This window comes from Procambarus clarkii, chromosome 41 (genome assembly GCF_040958095.1).
Source record: "Procambarus clarkii isolate CNS0578487 chromosome 41, FALCON_Pclarkii_2.0, whole genome shotgun sequence".
In the NCBI taxonomy this organism is placed as follows: Eukaryota; Metazoa; Arthropoda; class Malacostraca; order Decapoda; family Cambaridae; genus Procambarus; species Procambarus clarkii.
The window spans coordinates 30,311,296-30,326,489 of record NC_091190.1 but is presented as its reverse complement, the minus strand read 5'-3'; the positions used below and the strand labels follow the sequence as shown (position 1 = coordinate 30,326,489).

Below are 15,194 nucleotides of genomic sequence, written 5' to 3'. Positions count from 1 at the left end.
GTACCCTGGGGGACTGAGCTCTTCACGGTTGATGGGCTGGATTTTATTTTGTTGACTATAACACATTACATACACACACACCATCGCCATGTTAGTCAGGAAATTGTAGATCCATCTGCCTATTTTTCCGGTAATTCCTTTTGAACGCATTTTATGTGCAATAACACCATGGTCACCTTTATCAAAAGCTTTTGCAAAATCTGTGTAAATTTCATCAGCGTTTTGTCTGTCTTCCACGGCATCAAATGCTATGTCAAAGTGGTCCAGCAACTGCGACAGGCAAGAGCGCCCTGTTCTGAAACCATGAGCGCCCTGTTCTGAAACCATGTTGTCCGAGGTTATGGAGATGCTGTGATTCCATGTATTTTGTGATCTTACTTCTTAGCACTCTCTCAAAATTTTTTATGATGTGCGATATTAGTGCTATCGGTCTGTAATTTTTTGCCTCTGCCTTATTACCTCCTTTATGGGGTGGAGGTATCTCTGCTGCTTTTAGTATGTCAGGGATAACGCCAGTATCTAAGCTTTGTCTCCACAGAATGTGAACGGCCTGCGATAGTGGTTTTTTACAGTTCTTGATGAATATGCAGTTCCAAGAATCCGGTCCTCCAGTCCCCGGGAATCCACAACCTCCCCCCATATTTCCCTACACACTCCCTCCCCCATGTTTCCCTACACACTCCCTCCCCCATGTTTCCCTACACACTCCCTCCCCCATGTTTCCCTACACACTCCCTCCCCCATGTTTCCCTGTACACACGCTCCCTATTTTTCCCTACACACTCCCTCTCCCATGTTTACCTACACATACCCTCCCCCATGTTTCCCTATACACACGCTCCCCCATGTTTCCCTACACACTCCCTCTCCCATGTTTCCCTACACTCATCCTCACCTATGTTTCCCTAAACACTCATCCTCCCCCATGTTTCCCTTATCACACCCTCCCCAATGTTTCCCTACACACACCATCGCCATGTTTCCCTAACACACTCTTACTCATATTTCTCTACACACACCCTCACTCATGTTCCCTACACACACCCTCCCCCATGATCACAACACACACCCTCACTCATGTTTCCTACACACACCCTCCCTCATTTTCCCTACACACACCCTCCTCCATGTTTCCCAATACACAACCTCCCCCATTTTTCCCTATACACTCTCCTCTATGTTTCCCTATACACACCCTCCCCCATGTTTCCCTATACCCACCCTACCCCATGTTTCCCTACACACCCTACCCCATGTTTCCCAACATACACCCTCCCCCATGTTTCCCAATACACACCCTCCCCCATGTTTACATACACACCCTCCCCCATTATTCCCAACACACACACCCTCCCCCATGTTTCCCTATACCCACCCTACCCCATGTTTCCCTACACACCCTACCCCATGTTTCCCAACATACACCCTCCCCCATGTTTCCATACACACCCTCCCCCATTATTCCCAACACACACACCCTCCCCCAAGTTTCCCTATACCCACCCTACCCCATGTTTCCCTATACCCACCCTACCCCATGTTTCCCTACACACCCTACCCCATGTTTCCCAACATACACCCTCCCCCATGTTTCCCAATACACACCCTCCCCATGTTTCCATACATACCCTCCCCCATTATTCCCAACACACACACCCTCCCCCATGTTTCCCAATACACACCCTCCCCCATGCTTCCCTACCCACCCTTCTCCATGTTTCCATACTTTCCATACACACCCTTCCCCATTATTCCCAAGACACACACCCTCCCCCATGTTTCCCTATACCCACCCTCCCCCATGTTTCCCTATACCCACCCAACCCCATGTTTCCCTACACACCCTACCCCATGTTTCCCTACAAACAATCCCACATGTTTCCCTACACACACCCTCCCCCATGTTTCCCTATACCCACCCTCCACCATGTTTCCGTCACACACTTTCCCCCATGTTTTCCTACACGCTCTCCCCATGTTTCCCTACACACATCCTCCCCCATGTTTCCCTATACACACCCTCCCCCATGTTTCCGTCACACACTTTCCCCCATGTTTCCCTAAACGCTCTCTTCATGTTTCCCTACACACTTCCTCCCCCATGTTTCCCAATACACACCCTCCCCCATGTTTCCCTATACACACAATCCCCCATGTTAACTTACACACTCCCTCTCCCATGTTTCCCTACACACACCCTCCCCCATGTTTCACTATACGAACATTCCCTTATGTTTCCCTATACCCACCCTCCCCCATGTTTACCTACACACATCCTCCCCAATGTTTCCTTATACCCACCCTCTCCCATGTTAACCTACGCACTCATCCTCACTCATGTTCCCTACACACACCCTCCCTCATGTTTCCCTACACACACTCTCCCCCATGTTTACCTACACACTCCTTCTCCCATGTTTCCCAACACACACGCTTCCCCATGTTTCCCTACAGACACCCTCCCCCATGTTTCCTTGTACACACGCTCCCCCATGTTTCCCTATACCCACCCTCCCCCATGTTTATCAATACACACCCTCCCCCATATTTCCCTACACACCCTCCCCATGTTTCCCTGTACACACCCTCCCCCATGTTTTCCTACACACACCCTCTCCCATATTTCCCAATACACACCCTCCCTCATCATCCCCTAAACACCCTCCCCCCTTGTTTCCCTACACACACCCTCCCCCATGTTTCCCTATACACACCCTCCCTCATGTTTCCCGATACACACCCTCCCTCATTTTCCCAACACACACACCCTCCCCCATTTTTCCCTATACGCACCCTCCCCCATGTTTCCCTATACACACTCTTTTCTATGTTTTCCTATAAACAGCCTCCCCCATGTTTTCCTATATCCACCCTCCCACATGTTTCCCTACACACCCTCCCTCATGTTTCCCTACACACCCTCCCCCTTGTTGCCCTACACACACCCTCCCCCATGTTTCCCAATACACACCCTCCCCCATGTTTCCCTACAAACCCTCCCCCATGATTCCCAATACACACCCTCCCCATGTTTCCCTACACACCCTCCCCCATGTTTCTCAACACACTCACCCTCCCCCATGTTTCCCTATACCCACCCTCCCCCATGTTTCCCTTACACACCCTCCCCCATGTTTCCCTACACACAATCCCACATGTTTCCTTACACACACCCTCCCCCATGTTTCCCAATACACACCCTCCCCCATGTTTCACTATTCCCACCCTCCCCCATGTTTCCCTATACACCCTTCCCATGTTTCTCTATACCCACCCTCCCCCATGTTTCCCTCACACACTTTCCCACATTTAACCCTACACCATCTCCCCATGTTTCCCTACACACATCCTCCCCTATGTTTTTCTACACACCCTCCCACATGTATCCCTACATACACCCTCCCCCATGTTTCCCAATACACACCCTCCTCCATGTTTCCCTACACACACCCTCCCTCATGTTTTCCCACACACACCCATCTCCCCATGTTTCCCTTCACACATCCTCCCCCATGTTTTTCTACACACCTTCCCCCATGTATCCCTACATACACCCTCCCCCATGTTTCCCAATACACACCCTCCCTCATGTTTCCCTACACACAACCTCCCACACGTTTTCTTACAGACACTCTCCCCCATGTTTCCCTACACACCCTCCCCCATGTTTCCCTACACACCCTCCCCCATGTTTCACTATACGAACATTCCCTTATGTTTCCCTATACCCACCCTCCCCCATGTTTACCTACAGACACCCTCCTCCATGTTTCCCAATACACACCCTCCCCCATTTTTCCCTACGCACCATCACCCATGTTTCCCTACACACCTTCCCCAATGTTTCCCTACACACACCTTCCCCAATGTTTCCCAATACACTCACCCTCCCCCCATGTTTCCCAATACACACCCTCACCCATGTTTTCCTACGCACACATTTCCTAAGTTCCCGTACTCACACCCTTCCCATGTTTCCCAACACACACCCTACCCATAGTTTCCCTACACACGCCCTCCCCATGTTTTTCTATACACACCCTCCCCCATGTTTCCGTCACACACTTTCACCCATGTTTCCCTACAAGCTTTCCCCATGTTTCCCTACACACATCCTCCCCCATGTTTCAGAATACACACCCTCCCCCATGTTTCCCCACACACCCTCCCACATGTTTCCCTACACACACCCTCCCCCATGTTTCCCAATACACACCCTCCTCCATGTTTCCCTACATAACCTCCTCCATTTCTCCCGACACACACCCTCCCCCATGTTTCCCAATACACACAGCCTCCCCCATGTTTCCCAATACCCTCCCTCCCCATGTTTCCCAATACACACCCTCCCCCATGTTTCCCAAAACACACACCTTCCCCCATGTTTCCCAATACGCAACCTCCCCCATGTTTCCCAATACACACACCCTCCCCATGTTTCCCTACACACACCCTCACTCATGTTTCCCTACACACACCCTTCCCCATGTTTCCCTACACACACCCTCCCCCATGTATCCCTACACACACACTCCCTCATGTTCCCAACACACGCCCTCCCTCATGTTCTCTACACACACCCTCCCCATGTTTCCCTACACACACCCTCACTCATGTTTTCCTACACACACCCTTCCTCATGTTCCCAACACACACCCTCCCTCATGTTCTCTACACACACCCTCACTCATGTTTCATTATACACACCCTCCCTCATGTTTACCTACACACTCCCTCTCCCATGTTTCCTTATACACACCCTCCCCATAGTTTCCCTACATACAACCTCCCCCATGTTTTTCTATACACACCCTCCCCCATGATTCCCAATACACACCCTCCCCATGTTTCCCAACACACCCTCCCCCATGTTTCTCAACACACTCACCCTCCCCCATGTTTCCCTATACCCACCCTACCCCATGCTTCCGTACACACAATCCCACATGTTTCCTTACACACACCCTCCCCCCATGTTTCCCAATTCACACCCTCCCACATGTTTCCATATACCCACCCTTCCCCATGTTTCCCTACACACCCTCCCGCATGTTTCCCTACACACACCCTCCCCCATGTTTCTCAATACACACCCTCCTCCATGTTTCCCTACATAACCTCCTCCACTTCTCCCGACACACACCCTGCCCCATGTTTCCCAATACACACAGCTTCCCCCATGTTTCCCAATACACACCCTCCCCATGTTTCCCTATACTCCCCCTCCCCCATGTTTCCGAATACACACCCTCCCCCATGTTTCCCAATACACACCCTCCCAATGTTTCCCTATACCCACCCTCCCCCATGTTTCCCTACACACACCCTCCCCATGTTTCCCTAAACCCACCCTCATTCATGTTTCCCTATACACACCCTCCCCATGTTTCATAATACACACCCTTCCTATGTTTCCCTATAACCACCCTCCCCCATTTTCCCTATACACACCCTCCCCATGTTTCTCAATTCACACCCTCCCCCATGTTTCAAAATACACAGCCTCCCCCATGTTTCCCAATACACACCCTCCCTCATTTTTTCCTACACACACCCTCCCCCATGTTTCCCTATACAGACCCTTCCCTTTGTTTCCCTATACACACTCTCCCCCATGTTTCCCTATACCCACCCTCCTCTATGTTTCCCTTCACACACCCTCCTCCATGATTCCCAATACACACCCTCCCCCATGTTTCCTTACACACCCTCCCCAATGTTTCCATATACACACACCCTCCCCATTTTTCGCTATACCCACTCTCCCCCATGTTTCTCTACACACACCCTCCCCATGTTTCCCTAAACCTACCCTCCCCCCCAGGTTTCCTTATACAGACCCTCCCCATTTTTCCCAATACACACCCTCCCCATGTTTCCCAATTCCCACCCTCCCCCATGTTTCCCTATACACGCCCTCCCTCATTTTCTCTACACTCACCCTCCCCCATGTTTCCCTACAGACACCCTCACTCATGTTCCCTACACACACCGTCACTCATGTTTCCCTACACACACCCTCCCTCATGCCTTACACACACCCTTCCCCATGTCTCCCTGTACACACGCTCCCTCATGTTTCCGTTTACACACCCCTCCCCATTTTTCCCTATACTCACCCTACTCCATGTTTCCCTACACACACCCTCCCTCATGTTTCCCTACACACACCCTACTCCATGTTCCCCTACGCACACCCTCCCTCATGTTTCCTTAAACCCACCCTCCCCCATGTTTCCCTAAACACATCTTCCCTCATGTTTCCCTACACACACCCTCCCCCATGTTTCCCTTATCACACCCTCCCCAATGTTTCCTTATACCCACCCTCTCCCATGTTTCCCTACACACTCATCCTCCCCGATGTTTCCCTACACACAACATCCCACACGTTTCCCTACACACACCCTCCCGCATGTTTCCCTACACACAACCTCCCACACGTTTCCCTACACACACCCTCCCCCATGTTTCCAAATACACACCCATTCCCATGTTTCCCTATACCCACCCTCCCCCATGTTTCCCTACACACTCTCACCATGTTTCCCTACACACACCTTCCCCCATGTTTCCCAATACACCCTCCCCCATGTTTCCCTACACACCCTCCCCCATGTTTCCCTACACACACCCTCCCTCATGTTTCCCAATACACACCCTCCTCCATGTTTCCCTACACACCCTCCTCCATGTTTCCCTACACATCCTCCTCCATGTTTCCCGACACACACACTCACCATAGCTTCCCTACACACACCCTCCCCCAAGTTTTTCTATACACACCCTCTTCCATGTTTCCCTACACACCCTCCCCCATGTTTCACTATACGAACATTCCCTTATGTTTCTCTATACCCACCCTCCCCCATGTTTACCTACAGACACTGTCCTCCATGTTTCCCAATCCACACCCTCCCCCATTTTTCCCTACACACCCTCCCCCATGTTTCCCTACACACCTTCCCCAATGTTTCCCTGCACTCACCCACCCCAATGTTTCCCAATACACTCACCCTTCCCCCATGTTTCCAAATACACACCCTCACCCATGTTTCCCTACACACACATTTCCTAAGTTCCCCTACACACACCCTTCCCATGTTTCCCAACACACACCCTTCCCATAGTTTCCCTACACACTCCTTCCCCCATGTTTTTCTGTACACACCCTCCTCCATGTTTCCCTATACACCCTCCTAATGTTTCCCAATATACACCCTTCCCATGTTTCTCTATACCCGCCCTCCCCCATGTTTCCCTACACACCCTCCCTCATGTTTCTCTATACACAACCTCCCCCATGTTTACCTACACACTTCCTATCCCATGTTTCCCTACACACTCTCCCTTATGTTTCCCTACAGACACCCTCCCCCATGTTTCCGTGTACACACGCTCCCCCATGTTTCCCTATACCCACCCTCCTCCATGTTTCCCAATACACACCCTCCCCCATACTTCCCTACAAACCCTCCCCATGTTTCCCTGTACACACCCTCCCCCATGTCTCCAAACACACCCTCCCCATGTTTCCCAATACACACCCTCCCCCATTTTACCATACAGATCCTCCCCCATGTTTCCCTACACACAACCTCCCCAATGTTTCCCTATTCACACTCTCCTCTATGTTTCCCTATACACACCCTCCCCCATGTTTCCCTATACCCACCCTACCCTATGTTTCCCTACACACCCTACCCCATGTTTCCCAATACACACCCTCCCCCATTCTTCCCTACACACCCTCCCCATGTTTCCCTGTACACACCCTCCCCCATGTTTCCCAACACACACCCTCCCCCATGTTTCCCAATTCACACCCTCCTTCATTTTTCCCTACAGATCCTCCCCCACGTTTCCCTACACACAACCTCCCCAATGGTTCCCTATACGCACCCTCTCCCATGTTTCCATACTTTCCATACACACCCTCCCCCATTATTCCAAACACACACACCCTCCCCATGTTTCCCTATACCCACCCTCCCCCATGTTTCCCTATACCCACCCTACCCCATGTTTCCCTACACACCCTCCCCCATGTTTCCCTACACACCTTCCCCAATGTTTCCCTGCACTCACCCACCCCAATGTTTCCCAATACACTCACCCTTCCCTCATGTTTCCCAATACACTCCCTCACCCATGTTTCCCTACACACACATTTCCTAAGTTCCCCTACACACACCCTTCCCATGTTTCCCAACACACACCCTTCCCATAGTTTCCCTACACACACCCTCCCCCATGTTTTTCTGTACACACCCTCCTCCATGTTTCCCTATACACCCCCCTAATGTTTCCCAATATACACCCTTCCAATGTTTCCCAATATACACCCTTCCAATGTTTCTCTATACCCGCCCTCCCCCATGTTTCCCTACACACCCTCCCTCATGTTTCCCTATACACAACCTCCCCCATGTTTGCCTACACACTTCCTATCCCATGTTTCCCGACACACATCCTCCCCTATGTTTCCCTATAGACACCCTCCCCCATGTTTCGTGTACACACGCTCCCCGATGTTTCCCTATACGCACCCTCCCCCATGTTTCCCAATACACACCCTCCCCCAAACTTTCCTACAAACCCTCCCCATGTTTCCCTGTACACACCCTCCCCCATGTTTCCAAACACACCCTCCCCCATGTTTCCCAATACACACCCTCCCCCATTTTTCCCTACAGATCCTCCCCCATGTTTCCCTACACACAACCTCCCCAATGTTTCCCCATACACACCCTCCCCCATGTTTCCCTATACACACCGTCCCTCATTTTCCCTACACACACCATCCCCCATGTTTCCCTATACACAACCTCCCCCATGTTTCCCTATACACACTCTCCTCTATGTTTCGCTATACACACCCTCCCCCATGTTTCCCTATACCCATCCTACCCCATGTTTCCCTACACACCCTCCCCCATGTTTTCCAATACACACCCTCCCCTATGTTTCCCTAAACACCCTTCCCCATTATTCCCAACACACACACCCTTCCACATGTTTCCTATACCCACCCTCCCCCATGCTTCCCTACACACAATCCCACATGTTTCCCTACAAACACCCTCTGCAATGTTTCCCAATACACACCCTCCCCCATGTTTCACTATACACACCCTTCCCCTTGTTTCCCTATACACACTCTCCTCTATGTTTCCCTATACACACCCTCTCACATGTTTCCCTATACCCACTCACCCCCATGTTTCCCTACACACACCCTCCCCATGTTTCCCTAAACCCCCCCCCTCCCCCCCCAGGTTTCCCTATACAGTCCCTCCCCATTTTTCCCAATACACATCCTCCCCATGTTTCCCAATACCCACCCTCCCTCATGTTTCCCTATACACGCCCTCCCTCATTTTCTCTACACTCACCCTCCCCCATGTTTCCCTACAGACACCCTCACTCATGTTCCCTACACACACACACACTCATGTTTCCCTACACACACCCTCCCTCAAGTTCCAAACACACACCCTCACTCATGTTCTCTACACACACCCTCCCTCATGTTCCCTACACACACCCTCCCCCATGTTTCCCTGTACACACTGTTATGATCTCAGCCTGCAGGAGAAACGAGTCTCCCTTCTTGAGAGTTATTCAGCAAGCCTGACCTAACTAGAAGGTCTAGCAAGTATTGAGGTGATAACGCATATGTAAAATAGTTGGTTGGATATGTGTAACAGTTTGAGATTATGGGCAATGCAGAAGAAAATAGATAAATGACTGGCTAGGAGATGTGGACATTTTGCTGGAGGCTTGAGGCTCGCTTCTGGAGGACCTTGACCTCACTTGAGTGCCAGACATCGCAGGGGGAAGCCGCGCTTCGTTGAGCTCCCGTCAGAAGGGAACCCCTAGTGATATATCTCTAAGAGAAGAGAAGTGTGCAGACGTGCCAGCTGTGGAATCGAGCTGGGGACGTGTGGTCTCAAGTCGTGGACGATAATTAGTGAATATTAAGCCGCCCGGAGGCATTATTGTGGGCTGTGTGGAGCGCCCTGACCAGGCGCCGTCAGAGGAAAAGCGCCCTCGACCAGTTAATCTGTGGTAAGCACGATATACGCCAGTTCATAGTGATTGCATTGTAGTTGGTCGTGTGCCCAGCGACAGTAGCGATGTTTATTTATAAGTTAGACATGTTTTAATAAGGCAGAAGGCCTGAAATAGGAGAGTGAAGAGGGAGGAACACGGAGCGACGTCCGTCCTCTCTGAGCGCTGGCGGACGACTGAGGGAGCCGGCTCCGGATGGAGGAAGACCCTCCCAGCGAGTGAGGACGCCGCCGCCAGGCGAGGTGGAGTATGGACCCGCCCAAAACGGGGGAGTCCACTCTCACTGTATGTAGAGAACAGATAGAGGTTTGAGGCAAACATATTGTGTGAATATTTTTTGTTTATGTGTTAAAGGGGAACATTTTATTGGAGTGTCGATGGGTTGCAGGTTTGTCTTTTGGGGAAGAAGTTGCTGAGAACTTCGAAGCCAGCAGATGAAGTAGCTGATGAGACTCCAAGGTAGTGGAGCAGAGGACCTCGAGCTGCGAGGAGAAGCAGCAGTGAAGAGGAGTGTCACGTGCTTCTGTAGAGGTGGTGAAGCACCATAGTTACTCGAGGAAACTTCATGGTGTAGCAGCCAAGAGAGCTGTGGAGGAGCCTAGCAGAAGGGTGAAGCACCGTAGTTACTCAAGGAAACTTCATGATAGCAGCCTGGAGGAGCTGCAGAGGATCCTGGTAGTGAAGCCCGGAAGAACCTAAGGATATTAGGGTTGTGAACTTCCAGAGGTGGAAGGGGAAGTTCTGGTGGATTACTAGTAGGGAGTTGATAGTGTTTGGTTGTCATTAGCGTGCAAGACGCAGTGAGAGGTGAGTGACTGTTGGCATTCTTGCGTCAAAGAGTTTTTTTATACTGAAGTATCAATGAACATTTATACTGGTATATGTTATTGCATTCAAATGCTGGTTTTCTATATGTATATGTTATCTTGCTGATGGTGCAACAGTGTGTAGGCTTGACCAACTTGAGGAAGTTAATAGTATCAGGTGGTGAACCAGGAGGTAGGATACCACTTGATAAGCTGATAATAGAGTTCTGATGGTATTGGAGTGCAACCTGATTGTGATATTATAGAGTATAGGATTCATTATTATTATATGTGTGTATGTATCGTGTATGTGCTTTGTTCAGTAAATGTGTCACAATTTGCTGGTGTTTGCCCTTGTCCTAGTGAGGCTTCCCAGGAGGTAGTAAAGAAGGAGAGAGAGAGAGAGAAAGAACCATGAACCACTGCTGTGGACAGGGTAGGAGGTAATACTAGTAAGTCATAGGGGGATTGAGGAGATCATATCTCATAAGGAGAGAGTGGGGAGTCACAGCGGCTCGAGTGGGTGTGTGCACGTGACGACGAGGCTAAGTGTTGGAGCCGCATCCCCTGAACGTGTGACGTTGAGCCCCTCTCCAAGAGCCAGAAGCGCCAAGGGTGATCTCCTAGTATAAGCACTCTACCGAGTTGTGGGTTGGGTTGTCCGTAGAGGAGGATCAACGACGACTACACCAACCAACCCACAGTCTATATAATAAATTTGGGGCCTGTCCGGGATAGTGAACTGACACACCCACACCCTGTCCAAAAGTGGATTTGTACACCCTTGCTGAAATAAACTGTGTGACCGCAGGTGTATATTCTCTCTCTTGGGAAGACTCACAGGACAAAGATGGATAAGGTGCAAACGTTTGTGGAGTCAGGCAAGCCCGAGGACTTGGAAGGTTGCACGAGGGATCAATTGAAACAAATAGCAGAAAAATGTGGCATCAGGTTGAAAGCATCTAAAGTAGCTGGGATGAAGGATGAGATCCTGAGGCAGTTAAGAGCCAAAAGTGAAGCGGCAGAGCAAGGAGCCCAAAAAGGAGCTGAAAGTGGAAAGGAGGATGATGGGCAGGATGAAGTGAGATCCCAGGGATCGAGTAGGAGCAGCAAGAGTAGCCGCAGTAGTAGGAGTAGCCGGAATAGGAGCTTGGAGAGATTCCAGTTAGAGCTCCAGATGCAGCGTGAGGACAAGGAGAGACAGTTCCAGCTGGAAAAGATGAAATTAGAACTGCAGATGAAAAATGAAGCCGAGAAGGAAAAAGAGAAAACCAGACTGGAAGTAGAAAAAGAGAAAACCAAACTGGAAGTAGAAAAAGAGAAAACCAGAGTAAGGGAACTGGAGTTGGAACAAGAGAAAGAAAAAGAGAAAGCAAGACTAGAGGTCGAAAAAGAAAAAGAGAGAACAAAACAAATGCAGATAGAAGCGAACAGAACCTTGGCTGAGCAAAGGATTGAACATGGGTTGCCAGAGAGCACCACCCAGGTATCACACCCACCAGATGTTAGGGTTAGGGAGAAGGACATTCCCTTGTTTGTTCCCGAAGAGGCAGAGAGCTTTTTCGAGCACTTTGAAAAAGTAGCCAGCATCAAGGAGTGGCCACAGGAGGAATGGGCCCAGCTGGTCCAGTTAAGATTGACCGGTGCAGCCAGGGAGGCATACACCCAATTGTCACTGGAAGAGTGCCAGGATTATGCCACAGTAAAGAGCAGCATATTGCGCTCGTTTCAGTTAACCCCAGAAGCTTATAGGAAGCGCTTCAGAGAAATGATCAAAGTTGGAGCATGTACGTTTGCTGAGACAGCAAGGGATCTGGAAAGACGATTCCAGAAGTGGATTGAGGCTGCTGGAGTTGGATCTTACGCTGACCTAAAGCAACTGATGGTCATGGAGAAGTTCTTGGAGATGATGCATCCCGAAACAAAGTTCAAGATCCAAGAAGCAGGGATAAAGGAGGTGAAAGATGCCGCAGATAGGGCGGATATGATTACTGAAGCATACAAGAGCTTGAGGGAGAACAGAGTGAGAAGTGAGGCGAGATGCAGCAATGGCAGATCCAATGGAGTCTGGGGAGGAAGAAATTATGAGAGACCCAGAGGAGTCTGGGGTGAGAAAAATTTTGATAAATGGGTAGATAAAAGTAAGTACCCTAAAACTCAGAAGAGTAGGTCGCGCACTTCGTCTGAAAGTGAAGATGGAGGAGCTAAACAAGAAACTAATCGTTATCCTGGAAATCAAGAGTCCAGTAAAGCTCCACAGAGTACGAGTAGTACGTCTGGCCCGAGGAACCCCAATACGAGTGGGCAGAGTCAGAGCCGCTTTGGTACATATAGAAGAGATTTTTCCCAGATGAGATGTTACAATTGTAACGGATTGGGTCACGTGATGCGAGATTGTCGGCAGGGCAAGAGAGTTGTGACCCTGGCCATGTGTGACCCCCGAGGTAAATATACTAATGTGTTCCAAGACAAACCACAGAGAGCGAACTTAGTGAACGAGAGGTATAGGCCGTTCATGAGCAAAGGTTGGATCAGTGTAGGAGGCCAACCTGAGGTAGAAGTTGGTATCTTAAGAGATACCGGAGCTAATCAGAGCTTGATTGCGAGAAGCCTGATTGGGAATGATCGACGGTTAGCTGGCAGTGGGAAGATGAAAGTATATGGGTTATTGTCGGAGAGTGACATGCCCGTATGTACTGTCCAGCTAAGGTCGGAATATGTGTCGGCAGTGGTGATGTTAGGAGTATGCCCCGACATACCTGTTCCAGGAGTCCAAGTGATCCTGGGGAATGACTTGTGTGGGACAAAGGTGTTGCCAAGAGTCATAGCGGAGACTGTGCCAGAGGAGTGCCCAGAAGGCCACTGCACGGGTGGGACACCTGAGAGTGTGAACCTGACTGACATCCGATGGGATGAGTCAGGAGACCGCCAAGCCATTGAGTACCCTGTCTCGGTAGTGACGAAGGCAGAGGTGGCCGACGAGGAAGACACTGGAGAAGGTGAGACAGTGTCGATTCAGCCGGTGGAAGATATCGACGTAGATATAGCGTGGCTGTTTGATGAAGGGCCAGCCCAGGCAAATGGAGTCTCGGTGAGGTCGAAAGTGAGGATGACCCAGCCGAAAAAGAATCATGTGAAGAGAGCGGACCTGAGTAGAGCCCAGACTGCTGAAATTAAGAGTCGGAAGGTGAATGCAACTGTGCTGAGTAGGAATGAGGAAAGATGTGGACATGCTGAGGACGGGAGTAGAGCGTCACGTTGTCCACGAGCACAGAGGCATAGGGGTAGTGCAGTGCTCGAAGAAACTTTTAGGGAACGAAGAAGAGTTGAAGGAGAAGAAATGGAGTGGTATAGAAGTGAGAAGTGTGGGAAGAGGATGATGATGCAAGCATGGAGGAATAGAAGAAAGCCGAGGACTCGATGGAGGTCAAACAGGATGAGGTCTCGGATATATGAGGAGACGAAAGGGAGGAGCGTCGGTGAAGACGATGGAGTGAAGTATGATGACAGGAGACGAAAGTATAATGGCAGTAGATGGAAGAGTGAAGACGACAGAGGAGGTACAGACAGTAGATGTCTGACTCTGGACGTGAAGAGAAGACGAGGAAACGGAGGGTGGAGACAGTAAGTAGAGTGGACCAATGGATTGCAGGCGTCCAAGGAGGACAGCCTAGCCAAGAGGTGTCAGAGAGGTCAAATCGTTTATGAGAAGATCGTGTTTCTGGAGAGTTGTGAGCCAGATGTTGCAAGGTGCAACGAATTAATTGTAGACTCCTAAGAGGGTATATGGGGTGAAGAACGAGACAGTGTAGTGGCGGATGTATTATCCCGAGCTTTGCCACTAGAATAACTCTCAAAAATAAGGGGAGGGGAGTGTTATGATCTCAGCCTGCAGGAGAAACGAGTCTCCCTTCTTGAGAGTTATTCAGCAAGCCTGACCTAACTAGAAGGTCTAGCAAGTATTGAGGTGATAACGCATATGTAAAATAGTTGGTTGGATATGTGTAACAGTTTGAGATTATGGGCAATGCAGAAGAAAATAGATAAATGACTGGCTAGGAGATGTGGACATTTTGCTGGAGGCTTGAGGCTCGCTTCTGGAGGACCTTGACCTCACTTGAGTGCCAGACATCGCAGGGGGAAGCCGCGCTTCGTTGAGCTCCCGTCAGAAGGGAACCCCTAGTGATATATCTCTAAGAGAAGAGAAGTGTGCAGACGTGCCAGCTGTGGAATCGAGCTGGGGACGTGTGGTCTCAAGTCGTGGACGATAATTAGTGAATATTAAGCCGCCCGGAGGCATTATTGTGGGCTGTG

At 50.2% G+C, this 15,194-nt stretch overlaps 2 protein-coding genes across 2 annotated transcripts in view; both read left to right on the top strand.

Moving 5' to 3' along the window:
* LOC123761176 (inversin-like) overlaps positions 1-15,194 on the top strand; it is a 187,691-nt gene that overhangs the window by 33,508 nt on the left and 138,989 nt on the right. The window lies entirely within an intron of this gene.
* Positions 9,605-14,522, top strand: LOC138373311 (uncharacterized). Its single transcript, XM_069339500.1, has 2 exons — positions 9,605-10,071; positions 10,463-14,522. Exon 2 carries the CDS (start codon positions 11,731-11,733, stop codon positions 14,506-14,508), a length of 2,778 nt encoding a protein of 925 aa, XP_069195601.1. The 5' UTR covers positions 9,605-10,071; positions 10,463-11,730; the 3' UTR covers positions 14,509-14,522.